Here is a 12,755-nt window from a genome sequence, read left to right on the forward strand (position 1 = left end):
CAGTATTGTTTGACTAAGCTATGATTTATTTCTTACCTCAGCCAGATTAGAGAGTACCAAGTATATTTGTGGATCAGTTAACCAGGATCAGACAAAGTAAGTATATTCAGTTATGCTGAGAGCTGTGAAGTCCTCTTTGGTGTCAAATTTTGTAGATGTTGGCACAGCATCAAAAGTATATAAAAAAATGTTTCACTTCCAGGTAGCAGAGCAGTGTGCAGGAAGGGGACAGCCCTGTGCTTTGGGATGAAAATAGCTACTGCTTACTGGTTCTGGACTTTGCAGTGAGAAATGGGTATTTATATGCAGCTGGTGTGTACTGTGTTCCTTATTTAGCATTAAAAGACAGGCTGTTAGTCACTGTCTTCTCTTGGGGGTTAGTTCTCTGAATTAGCACTTGTTCAGATTGCCCTTCCTTTAAAGTCAGCTTTAAAAAATTACTTGGTGCATCTTTTTTTATGTAAGTACATCATGCAGAGGGTCAAACTGTTTTGTGTGCCTTGAATCCATGCTTCTCTCATTAAATAAAAAAGCCTAGTAAATTAGCTGCCACTCTTAATCACCAAGGAAGTGCTGGTGGTCAGTACTCTGCTTTTGCTAGAAAGATGTTTCAGGGAGTGGTTATCCTCCTTAGTGGATGGAATGACTGTCTGGTATTACCCTTTAACAGAAGTTTGTAAATCACTCTAGTCCTAAAATTTGTGAAAATCTCCCGTGACCCAGGCTCTCTGCTGTGGCTTTATGCCCTTGCCCATTACATAAGGAGTTCTGAAAGTGTAGGGTCCAGTCTGAACCTTGTGACCCAGAGGGAGGCTCTTCCTTAATGTTGTGTTCTCAGGTCCCTGTGTGACTCATTCTGCCTCAGTTCACTCTGTGTTTCTTCCATGCAGTCAGTGAACCTTGCCATCAAACTTACTGCACTGTGTCAAACTACTGTCAAACTGCCTTAAAAGTTCATAAAATTTATTGAACTCTATCAAATTATTTGGCCTCAGTAAACACACTGCTGCTTCCCTCTTCTGAGCGAGGGCATCTGCAGCACGAGGGTACCAGAACCACGGTTTTCAGCAGATCTGGCATTTTGTGACAGCAGTGCAGGGTTTCCCAGTTTCAAGGAACAACAGAGAGCAAAGAGTTATTTCCTGAAGCCCATCCAGGAGGAGATGCAGTGTCTTTTCCCTTTACAAAACAACAATTTGTTTGGACTTGACCAGAACCCGTGGAAGTAGCGTCAGTTCATTGCTACCTCAGTGAGGTGAAAATACCCACACTTTAAAGCTGAACCAGTTTTCTTGATGCTTTTTCAAGCATCAGCTTTTTTCCTGGCTTACTGTCTGGGATCATGTTAGCACTTCTGTCTGCTCTCAGCATTACTGAAGGACACTTTTCCCTGACTCTCTCTAGCCCAGCTTGTGTTACGTTGCGGCAGAAATCCACGTGGAGCGTTCGCAGTGATGCTCCGTGGAGGGTCACTGCCTCCAGGGTGTCGTCAGTGATCTGCACACAGTTCTCCAGTTTGAGGCTCTTCAGGTTTGGGCAGTTCTTGAGAAGCTGCAAAATGCAGTCATCTGTAACATGGCCACATCCAGAGAGGGTCAGAGACAGCAGATTTGGGCATCTGAAAGCAGGATGGTGACAGGTGAGATGGGAGAAATAAATCATAGAGCTTGCAGAAGCAGATAACATCAAGAATAAATATGAAGGCTGAAAAAATGCCTCCTCTTCATCAGGAGGGGCAAGGAGGCACAAGTAGGTGAGCGTACATGTAGAACTTAATGTTCAGCTTAACTAAAGGCAAAGCTTACTTAGATTTTCTGTTGGTAGCAACATCTCTAGCTCAGCTGGCACAGTGGCATGTGGAGACTATTTAAGCTGTGGCTGCATCATTTTTTCTTAAGGAGTTGGATCGTGCTGTGCTTCTGCAGGCACAGACACAGGAGACCCAGCAGAGAGGAGATTAATCAGGATGAAGTGGAGGACAACTGAGAGAAGAGACTGCTGTGCAGACATGCTAAGCATGAGCAAGTAAGGCACTCCCACTTAATTTTTAGGAATTACAGATATATTTATCTCCTTGGATTTACTGAAGCCAGCTGCTTTCTAAAAAGTGTTCGATGTTCAAACCCCACTCAGCTCTTAAACTTTCCTTTGAGTCACTGAAACTAGTAATTCTGTTGTTATAAACAATGATGCAGCAAATGAAAAAAGCTTTTTCTTGCTGCTTGAGTAGGCCTGGGGAAGTACAGGAAAGGCCTGTCCCCAGTGGGGTGTTGATGCTGTGCAGGAGCTGTTTGGAGCAGCTGCTGTGCTGAGCAGGGCCCTGTGCAGCAGCCTGCAAACATGTGCCATGTCTGGCTCTGGCTCAGCCCCCTCTCCAGGCAGTAGCAATTCAGCATCCACCAGCTGAACAGAGCATCACAGGCAGCTCTGTGTTAATGTTGCTCTTGTGAGGCCTCTGGACAGAATTTTTTTAACTCTTTTCTCTTAGGAGCAGTTGGAGGAAAAAGCTGGCAGGAGTCAAGAAGGGCTCAAACAGAATAAAACTACTTTAAACTCAGGAAGAAAAGCTGGATATTTAATTTGCGTTTTTCTGTGTACACAGTGCTAGGAATTTTGACTGGAAATGCTTTCAATGGGTTGCAGTAAAAATAGATAGGACCTTGTATTATCCTTTCTAGGCACAAGTATGCTGATTCCTCCTTAATTAATTCAGATTTTTATCTAATTGTTCTAGAACATTTACTTCAGAAATCTGGCACTTGCAATTTAATCAGTTTTGAAGCTGCTTTTCAGTCCTTGTTCTGAGATTGCACTGCTGCTGGCTCTCTCCTGTCACTATCCCATAATTTTTTCAGTTGTTGTTTCAAAGCTGAGGGCTGTGGCACAGGTGCACCGTGTCAGGGAGGCACTGCCACGGCCCCTTGGCTCTGCTTTGGGACCAAGCCAGCCCTGATGTTCCCCACGCTCAGAGGGAGTAGCTCTGCCTGTGAGCCTCCTCCTGTCACTGCTCTGCTCCTTCCTCAGAGCTGTCTTGCAGCAGCAGAGCTGTGAAGGAAAAGCTCTGCATCCAGAGCTGCTCTTCCGTGGTGGCATTGCTCTTCCCTCGCTGCAGTTTAGAAGCAGCTGGGAGTTTAAACTTCAGCACTTTAGACTGAACTAAAGCTGACACAGCTGACACTAGTAACATGTTAATTGAACTTGGTTGTAATGAGGTGTGTTCACCGTTTGAAATCTGGGCTCTGCTCCAGGCACCCCCCAGACACTGCCAGAACGGTGTAGTTTAGCTGAGCAGCAGTAGGAGAGGCAGGAATGCACTGTCCCATTTTAACAACAAATTCTCAGAAAAAAAAGAAGGAAAACGTAGACTTAAGGGAGATCTAGAGGAAGTATACACTATTGCCTCTGTAAAATGAACTTACACTACAGTTGTAAAGGCAAAGCACTCATGTACTTCATGCTCCATTTCAGGTAGGGGTTATGGAGTATTTGCAATAACTCTGACTTCACTCATCTCAAGGCAGTTACTGCACACTCACACCCACAGAACGTACCTGTTGCAAACGTCTAGTAAAAAATCACTGACAGTGTTCTCATGCCTCTTACAGAAGTCTTTCTGGAAACTGTTTTTCATCCAGTCCTCAATGTTACACACCTTGACTCTCTCTGAATACCAGCAGATGGATAAGTGTTTTAAAGCAGGTCCCAGGAGAAAATTATCCTTCTTTAGTTCCACTGGAGAATGAAAGTTCAACAAAGACCACAGTAAAGGATCCTGAAATACTTCTAGTAACTTGTGACATGTTTTTGCCAGATTTTTCCTACTGTTTTTGTCCAGAAAAGAGAAGAGATGTAAAAGGCATTCCCGGTTGAGCTGGGTTATGTGCATTGCCCAGCAGCAGTGGCAGAGTGTCTTGGCTGGGTGGAGTAACAGCAGTGCTGGAGGGGGTTCACACTCACCAGGAGGCTGTTGCACATATATGGTTGTGGAATGGGGTTTATTTTTGGCTAACAACTGGTGCAGAAGCTCAGAACAGGGAAAGGAACAGAACCATGTATGTAGCTTGTGCTTCCTTTGTCCAAGGGAATGGAATGGGCATGTACAACTTGACTGTCATGAAATGCTTCCTTAAAAGGGATTTTCCCCCCCTGCCTGTAGACTCTCCTGGAGTGTAGCACAGCTCTTGTGCTGAGTTGCTGCAGTGGGGCGGGGCTGTAGCTACAGCTGCGGGCGGATCTCTCTCTGTCAGTGTTTCCCATTCGGGAGATTTGGCTGAGCAGCACTTGGGTTTGGCAGAGTACACTTGGCTCTCTATTTGTTCATTGGTTTTTCTGAGGTTGCACATTTGGTTCATGTTCAAGGACTGTTACATGGATAATGGAACTTTCATAAAGTTTTTTAGAAGGAGCTGAAAGAGTCTCTGGGTGCCTTGAAGCACACACAGGGTCTGCAGTTCAGTTCACAGGCCCCAGAGGTAGGGACAGTTTCCTGCCCACAGTTATTTGAGGCTGAGCTGTGATTCCATAAACAAAGCTGGCTGTGTCCCCACCTTCTGCAAGAGGGAAGCAATGACACAGAGGCAGCCATGCATGGGAACAGTGAGGCTATGTTTAGTTCCTTGTGGGTTTGTGCTTTTAATAGATGTCTTCTACAGGCTCGAGTTTTACAAGTTTGGCTGTTCTGGTTTTGTAGGTTTAGTTCCATTACCACAGAAATCTTTTTCCCACCCTTTGGTGGAATAAGGAGATATGAAAGTGGTTTTCCAGGTAAAAGTATCTGTATCTCCAATACAGAAATTGGAGAAAGTGTAGCAGAAGGTTGTTCCTAGAAGAAAAATAAAACTATAGCAAGGGCAGGTTGGAATTAAATGAAATAAACATCCCTTTAACTTTCCAGCTTGTGAATCAAGAATGCTTGAGATGAAGGTATTTATAGTCACTTTCTGCCTGATGTTAATACAAGAGAATAAATACATCCAACAAATCCATAAAAAGTTACAGCAAACAGCACTGGGGGAGTTTTTCAAGTGGCCTGCACACAAATAGTAGCTGGGAAACTTTATGGCATTTTAATTAGAAGTGTTTTAATACAGGACAAGGTCGAGTGGGACTCAATTTTACCTCCTCCTTCACACCCCAAGAATGCAGTTTAAAATTCAACTCTGAAAAACAAGATCTGAAATCTGTTTGTAGTCTGCAACAATCATAGCTTGAGGAAGTGCTTGAGTAATGTGTATGTCTGAACACAGCTGGCATACACAAAGAAATGGCAATTCTTTCTGCTTCATTCTTTAGTTAGTAACTTTCTACTATATACAGTAAGGTGTGTTTAACAATTGCTGGTCTTCTTGGTTTTGTATCCTTTGTCCTTTAATCTTATCTTTGAAATGATAAGGAGATTGCTGTTCCCTCTCCCCCTGTCAGAAACAGCTCTGGTCAATGCCACAAAAGGGACAAGAAGATTTCACATACCGGGTAATGCAGTTTACTGCAAAACAGCAGCCTAAAAGATGTGCCTGCAGGTGTTCTTCATTCTCATATTAGCATTTTCAAATCTCAAGAACTTACCTTTGTTTTTGTGCAGGTTTGAACAGTTGAGACTTCTCATAGTAAACCCACCAAATTAACAACAAATCAACAATCTAGCAAAGCTGCATGACAAGGATGTTAGGATGGACTCTTGCCAGACAGAGGGGACACACCACAATCTGACATAAAAATTACCAGCAGGTGGGTGACAAGGAATTTAAAATGGAATGGCAGATCCTCTCTGGGGTCAGGTGCTAAGTTTGGTAGAGGTGTTACAGAGTTAGGAACACTGCAATTGCTTTATTTTGTTTTTCCCACAGCAAGGTACAGTATTCTGCTATTTGTGTTCAGAGGACATACACCAATGTTCTGCAAGCCTGTAGAAGGACAAGGAGTTTCATTTTCTAAGGAAAGGAGACACTTTAATGGCACATTTTCCATAAACACGCTATGTGATGAGATATAATTCACATTCATCCTGGAAATGCTCCAGAAACACACAAGATGAGCACAGTCAGTAATCCTCACTGAAAATTACACACAAGATTTTAATGGTAAACAATTACAACTATGGCACTACAGTACTTGAGAATATCCTAAAGCACGTTGGAATCAGCTGTCAAGGTGCCCATTACCTCATCAGTAAGACACAGACACATCAGTAATGAAACATTGCTGGGGGAACTTAACACCGTGTGTTACACTTCCCACTGATTTAGTAAATCATCATAAATGGCCTCCTGTTTTTGATACAAGTCCACTATCCCTTCCTGTCTCAAACTTTTAAACTCTCTTGCTGACATTTAGGAGCTGGACATTTTGCTGTTTTGATTGACATAAATATTGGCTCCAGTTGTATACGTGGCTAAACAATCAGTAACAAAAGGACAACCTTTGATTGGACACATTTTGGTGAAAAAGATGCAAGTCTTTGAACTGTAGAGAGCAGTTGCTGCTTGCAGAGCAGTCTCAAGCAAGAAAAAAACTTCTTGCCAGCTAGTGTGTACTATGATGAGCAGTAAGTAGAAAAAAACATTTGGCTTAAATGAAAGAGATATTCCCCCCCCACAAGCGAGTAGATAAATACAGGATATACAAGCTAGGTTAAAAAGGTAATACTAGGCCAGGTGCAGTATTATGTTACTGGTTCAGTGCTCAGTTACTTTTTTTTTCCGACACCACACTGAATAGAATACAGTGGATAAGCAAAGTTCTCCACCAGGAAGAGAAATACTTGTGTTGCCACAACAAACTGTTCATACTGCCCATCTGAGTTTGCAGTGGGAGAAAATTAAATTAGGAAAGGATTTACAATGTACTTGTTCCAGCAAAGCATATGGCTGAGTCCTGAGCAGCACCTGCTGCAAGGACAGCCTGCTGTGATTGCATCGTGGCCCCAGAGCGGCCCCACACGGCCCTGCTGGAGCCACCACTGCCCAGGAGCTGCGTGGGACACAGCAAACGGGACTGAAAGAAAATGCTCAAGTCAGAACATAACTCTGACCCAAACAATTGCTGACAAGTAGAAGTCGATTAAAAGAAGTGAATGTTGCTGAAGATTACAAGTTTAAATTTCTAAAAATACAGAAAGGCACATTTACATCACTGTTTTGCAAGAAGACTGCATACACCTGACTACTCTAAGTTAAACTGCTGCTGGCCCAGAGACAGTCATGTATTTTAAGCTTGGCATTCTCAAAGGTAAATTCTAAAGAAATCTGGTCCAAGCAGCATGCAGAGAAAACACAGCTAGAGGTGGCATGTGTGCAGCTCCCTGTGAGCAGCAGGAATGGCAGGAATGTGGTACAATGCTTTACCCTGCTCTGTTTTCTGCTTGTCTAAAGCATCAGCAACCTATTCTTGTTGATTAGAAGAAAGACTGCCTGTAAGGAAGGGAAGGTGACAAACTATCTACAGCTTAAAGAAATGACAAATTCTAGTTACTGTTCAACTTAACTAAGAGACAGCATCCTTATAAATATGTCACTGTATCAAATAACACTACAGTCTTAACCTGTGTGCACACTTCAAAACCCATTAGCTATGCTGAATGATTTCTGCAGTTTTGGATTAAGCCAATTTGTCCTTATCCTGGCCTGTGAACAGCCAGCAGGACCCCAGGGCAAGGCACTGCTGTGCACTCCCTGTGCCGCAGGCTGCTCTGGGCTCCACTCCAGCCTCCCCTGCCTATGTCCTTCAGGGACATCAACTAAAACAGGACTCCCACTTGGAGTTTCCAGACAACTGCATTTTCTAGTTAACTAAGAGCTGCTGTTTGGTGCTGGGACTCTCCATGAACTGTAGGCTCTTACTGAGCTTTCAGGAGCGTTCAGCTCCTTGCTTGGTACAAGAGAGCCAGCTAGAAAGGCGAGACTGAGGGAACAGATCTGAAATGCAACAGTTCTCCAATTTCATGTTTTCTGTCAGATTACTGCTTTGGCAGTAGTGGTTTTCCTATCTGCCTTTCCCTTCACAGCAGCTGATTCCACTCAGCAGCCGTAGAGCTAAAACTGGTTTGGGTTTTTTTAGCGTAGTCTTTCTCTATTACATAGCCAGGTTTTAGAAACTGCACCATGACTCCAGTCTCCACCTAGAGACTGAAAAAATGCCCCCCCTGGGCCAGTGTGTAAATGCCACAGGAGCTCTCTGAGCCTGCTCCAGTCACAAGCATGCTTAGCACTTCCCTTGTGAGGGCTCTGCTGTGAGAGACTGAGCATCCTTCCTTGAGTTTGCACTTGAACTGACAGAACAATTTCATGCAAAGCACCTGCACCCATCCTCTGCTTCCAAGTGAACTGCAGCCATGGAGCAGAGCTGCATGCAGAGCTGCATTTAGACCTACACCTGTTCTCACAAACCCCAGCCCTTGGGGCTGTACTTCCAACTCCCACTAGGAACTGCTGGGTCCTACTTGGGATTCTACTGCCAGGAAGTCTCCCCAGTTTTCAAGCACGTAAGTGTTCATGATCCAATTCCAGGATGACAGTCTAAACCAAGAGATGTCAAATGCAATTCAGGTTCTGTTCTAAAACCATAAAGGGCAAAGTAATTTAGACAGGTAAAGATAATTGTTTTAAATTTGCAGGGGATAGGGGGCAGCATATCTGAGCAGTACTGTAATTAAATTGCAGTATTGATACAATTGAACCAACTGTTTATTTACAATGATTCCTGAAAGTCACCAACCTGAATACACCAATATAGCAGCAATTACCTGGTCTACTTTATGATGTTATATTGCCTCTCTTCTGCAGACAAAGGATGATTGGTCAGAGGTCACTGCTTAAGTTTCTTGCACGAGGGAAAATAGTGCGTGCAAACAATTCCTTGATTGAAAGAGATTAAGTCGTATCTACATAACAGGACTGCGAACAGCATGAAGTTGTATTGCTTTTCATGATCAAAAGCACATTTATCTTGCTTGTAAGGAGGACAGAGTTTTTTGATGTAAATGTGCCTTTAGAAAGTGAGAACTGAAAACATTAATATAAAAAAGTCAAATAACTATTTCATGAAACTATATATATAAAAATTGAGTTATCACAACTAAAGCAGCAAATCAAAATCTGCTGAGGTTTTCTGGTATAACTAAAAAAAAAAGTTAGTTTGTGTCCAAGTTCAGTAAGTCAAATGCTACCATTGACACAACAAAACAAAAACCCACAAGAGGAAATTGCAAAGTGCACAATGAAATTAATAAGTCTTGGATCAAGTATTTATGGAAAAATGGAAATGTTTGTCCGGTGGACTTGATAAGTAAGAATGCAAAGGAGGTATTAAAGTTTCTCTGCTCCAGGCTTGGCTTGGCGCTCCACGTAGAAGAGGATGTAGGCCTTGGCCTTGCCCACGGTCTCCTCGTCAGTCAGGGTTACAGTACTGTCATTGAAGTGGAACCAGCGGCCCTCGTGCGCTGCGTACGCTGTGTAGTGGCCGGAGCCAACGCTGTGGAGCAGGCACAGGGACAACAGTCAGGGATTCTCCTCACTGAGGCCACCTTCTCCTGGGGCTAAGGGACTGCCTGCAGGAAGGTACTCACAGCCCTGCACAGCAGATGCTTCTCTTTTTGAGCAGTGGGGCTCAAATTCTTTACATTAAAAGTTCTACAAGAACACATTGTCTTGTCCCTTCTACTGTTACTCTCAACAGATCTGTCCAGGGCTGGGGAAAGTTAAAAGACTTCCAGTAACTTTACTTCAAAATATGCCCAGTGCCTTCCCTATGCAAATGTACCTTCCAACATGAATAAAAAGAGGAAAAAATAGTCCTGTTTTGTAGTAAGAATTTCAGAATGAGACATTGATTCCTGGAAGGCCCCCTGACTCCTCCTCTTGGCTTAGGGCTTTTTTATTTGTGGAGGCACTAGAGTATTTTTATTTAATCTCACACATGTAGTCATTAGCCCCAAAGGCTGCCAGGGGGCATTCACAGGCCTGACTCTATTGGATCTATCGAAATTAATTCAGCTTAGCTCCCTGCCAGCTTATAAACTACAGCTTATTTCCCCCATTAAAATACATGCCTTGGGACAGAAAGCCCTTCATTCTCTCTGCATGCACCTGAGTGGAGAAGGTCTGTGCCAGGACAGGCTGGCTCCACGTACTCACCCTGAGCCGTGATGCACAACCACAGCCACGAGGTCATACAGGCAGCTCTCTGGGCCACTGTTTTCAGGCTGTGGTAGGAAAAAACAGAAACTCTTCAAATACCAGTAGCACCCTGGAATTTGTAATAAAGACGTATGCCATGGAACAAATTCCTTGCAGGAGGCATCAGGAGGTCTTCTTACCTCTAACAAGTAGCATTTCATGTCCAGGCCTCGCAAGGGAAACTCAACATATGTATCAACCTTGTTTCTCAGATATGCTGTCCAGTGAAAGCGTTTCAAGTGTAAGCATAGCACCTACAGGGGAACAGTCACAAAAGGTGTGTTAGAGGAGGGGGCTGAACTCGATTCTGGACATGGCAATAGCCATGGGGAGGAAGAGGTCTTGGCTGAACCATTATTTCCTTTGACATTTGGTCACACTGTTATTTCTCATGCTTGTACAAACCTTTGGTAGTTTCTGAATCCAGAATTTTTTGGTGGACTTCTGTTTCTTTTTGCATTTGTGACACATGTACAGCTCTGTCTCATCAAGTTCTTCCAGGTCTGTAAAACTGCGAAGACAATCTAGAAAAGGCAGATTCATCAAGTGGTTTTTGTAACATGAAACACGACAAATACAGCAATATAGGGGTGCTCATCTGCTGCAACCATTCTAGTTATATCCATCTGAGCAGCAAAAAAGCTGTATAATGTTTAATACAATAATGTATTGTAACATGCAACCTTCCCTGCTCCTGAAAGCAGCTAGAAGTAGTTTGAAAGAAACAAACATGAATTCCCAAAATCTTCATCTTCCAAACAAGATTCCACCCAACATTCAGCAAAAACTGCTTTCAAACGAAGATAAATTATTTTCAAACATAGAATATTAACTTTTAAAGCCTGTTTGGCTTTAGATATAAAGTGAACACACAAAACAGGGTTTTGTTAAATAGTTCGTGATTTTCAGCAAGTCTATTCACAAATCTGTAAAAAACTAACATCCTGTCAGTAACAGTACTGCTGCTCAGCCTGCTGGACTGCATTGATGTGGTTTAAATGCAGAACCCCCAAGAGCCACCCTCACTGTGGGCATGGGCACGTGCATCTGAGGACAGAGCCCCAGTGAACACCCACAGGCAACAGTAGAGATCAGTGTATGGGAAGAGAGAACTACACTGGAAATGCTCTGATTAGAAAGAAAATCCTCTTGGGCCTGGTATGATTTCATTAGGCAGGCACTCTTACCTCGTAGCGTGCACATTGGTCCACCCTCTTGGTTTTTAGTACGTTTATTTCTGAACTGACTTGGAATATCGAGCGAAAGGTCTAGAAAAGCAATGATTTAAAAACAACATTAGGGCTGAATAGAGCAATGCCCAGTCTTTTCAGGCTGACACGCTGGGTCTGTCATGTGACACCTAAATATATCAAGCTTCAGATTTAATTTTCTGCTCTAAGTCACACAGTATTTGGAACACAAGAGGCAGCATCTTACCTAGGAATGGGTCAAACTTTCTAGATTCAGTCCCACATATTAGGCAGTTGACTTCATTTTGAAGAATGCCTCCGAAAATGGCAGTGACAACAGTAGATGCTCCATTTCTAGACAAAGCACATCAGAGAAGAACAGTCACCCAGAGAGCCTGAGCTGAATTCCCAACACCTGTCCAATGTTTGGTGCTCACACCTCCTGCGGTTGGACCCAGCCAATGGAACAGGGACTGGGTGCTCCAGGCAGAATGGGCACTGCAGCTGCCCAGGGGCCCTGTCACATGAATGTAGTGCCTGCACTGCTTTATCTTGGACCTAAAGAAAGGGTGAACTGGGGGCTCCAAGCAGATGCTCAAACTGAAAGTGCTGTGGTGCAGCTGGGTGCATTTCTATAGTCGAGCTGTCCAGGATGCTCACACAAGTCCAGGATTTTAACCCTGTAATTAAGACTTCATCTGAAACAAAAATTCTTTCTTTGGTAGGTCAAGCATATTTTTGTTTTAACTCTACACCCTTTCTTACATGTGCTTTTGACTTCTTTGAGCACATTTCTGCACTTCACTGCCAGCAGCAGCTTAAGTTGCATTAAGACATGATAAACAATGTGCAAGATCAGCATTGTTCTCTAATCTTTCATTACTCTCCTACTGAATTTTTCAGCAGATTATGTAATGGGCCTGCTTCTCACAGGCAATTTAAAAAACACACAGATTTTAAGTTATGTTATTATACACTACTAAGGCTTGCAGAAACCTGTGTTCCTTGCCTGCACTCCACCTACATCTTTACAGCTCATCTCAACGCTTCCTGAGGAGGAGGAAATAGCTGCTCACATGGGCTGGTGCACAAGAAGAGAGCATTCAGAGCCTATTTGTTACTTTACTGGAAGCATTAAAGTGCCCTCAACAAGAAGGGCAGCTTACCCCACGTCACTGCACAATTGAACAGCCCTTCTCAAGACAAATTTACATTAAATAGGTGAACAAAGGTTAAATTCTCCTGGGATTCTGACATCCAAAATACTGACAAAACAAAATCAGTTTAGATTTCAAATATATGTCAATCCTACAAACATTTTAAGATTCTTCTGGGGGATTTTTAAGCATCAGCAACACGACATAAATGCAGTAAAGAGCACAGTCTGAATTTT

The 12,755-nt window shown here is 43.2% G+C and overlaps 2 protein-coding genes across 4 annotated transcripts in view; both read right to left on the bottom strand.

The window, feature by feature from the left end:
- Positions 1–720: 720 nt before the first annotated feature.
- Positions 721–8,295, bottom strand: FBXL22 (F-box and leucine rich repeat protein 22). The gene is made up of 2 exons (XM_036389453.2): positions 3,552–8,295; positions 721–1,618 (listed from the first exon to the last, which is right to left on the bottom strand). The coding sequence occupies exons 1-2, from the start codon at positions 3,884–3,886 to the stop codon at positions 1,273–1,275; spliced, it is 681 nt and encodes a 226-aa protein (XP_036245346.1). The 5' UTR covers positions 3,887–8,295; the 3' UTR covers positions 721–1,272.
- A 13-nt stretch (positions 8,296–8,308) lies between these two features.
- Positions 8,309–12,755, bottom strand: part of USP3 (ubiquitin specific peptidase 3) — a 38,637-nt gene continuing 34,190 nt past the window's right edge. For all 3 annotated transcript variants that reach the window (XM_036389452.2, XM_036389450.2, XM_054516235.1), the window contains exons 10-15: positions 11,610–11,716; positions 11,360–11,440; positions 10,578–10,696; positions 10,313–10,426; positions 10,131–10,198; positions 8,309–9,468 (exon numbers count right to left, since the gene is read on the bottom strand). In XM_036389452.2, coding sequence (XP_036245345.1) covers positions 9,303–9,468; positions 10,131–10,198; positions 10,313–10,426; positions 10,578–10,696; positions 11,360–11,440; positions 11,610–11,716 — 655 coding nt within the window. In that variant the 3' untranslated portion in view covers positions 8,309–9,302. The remainder of the gene's footprint in view (positions 9,469–10,130; positions 10,199–10,312; positions 10,427–10,577; positions 10,697–11,359; positions 11,441–11,609; positions 11,717–12,755) is intronic.

The sequence above is a fragment of the Molothrus ater genome, chromosome 13 (genome assembly GCF_012460135.2).
Source record: "Molothrus ater isolate BHLD 08-10-18 breed brown headed cowbird chromosome 13, BPBGC_Mater_1.1, whole genome shotgun sequence".
NCBI lineage: Eukaryota > Metazoa > Chordata > Aves > Passeriformes > Icteridae > Molothrus > Molothrus ater.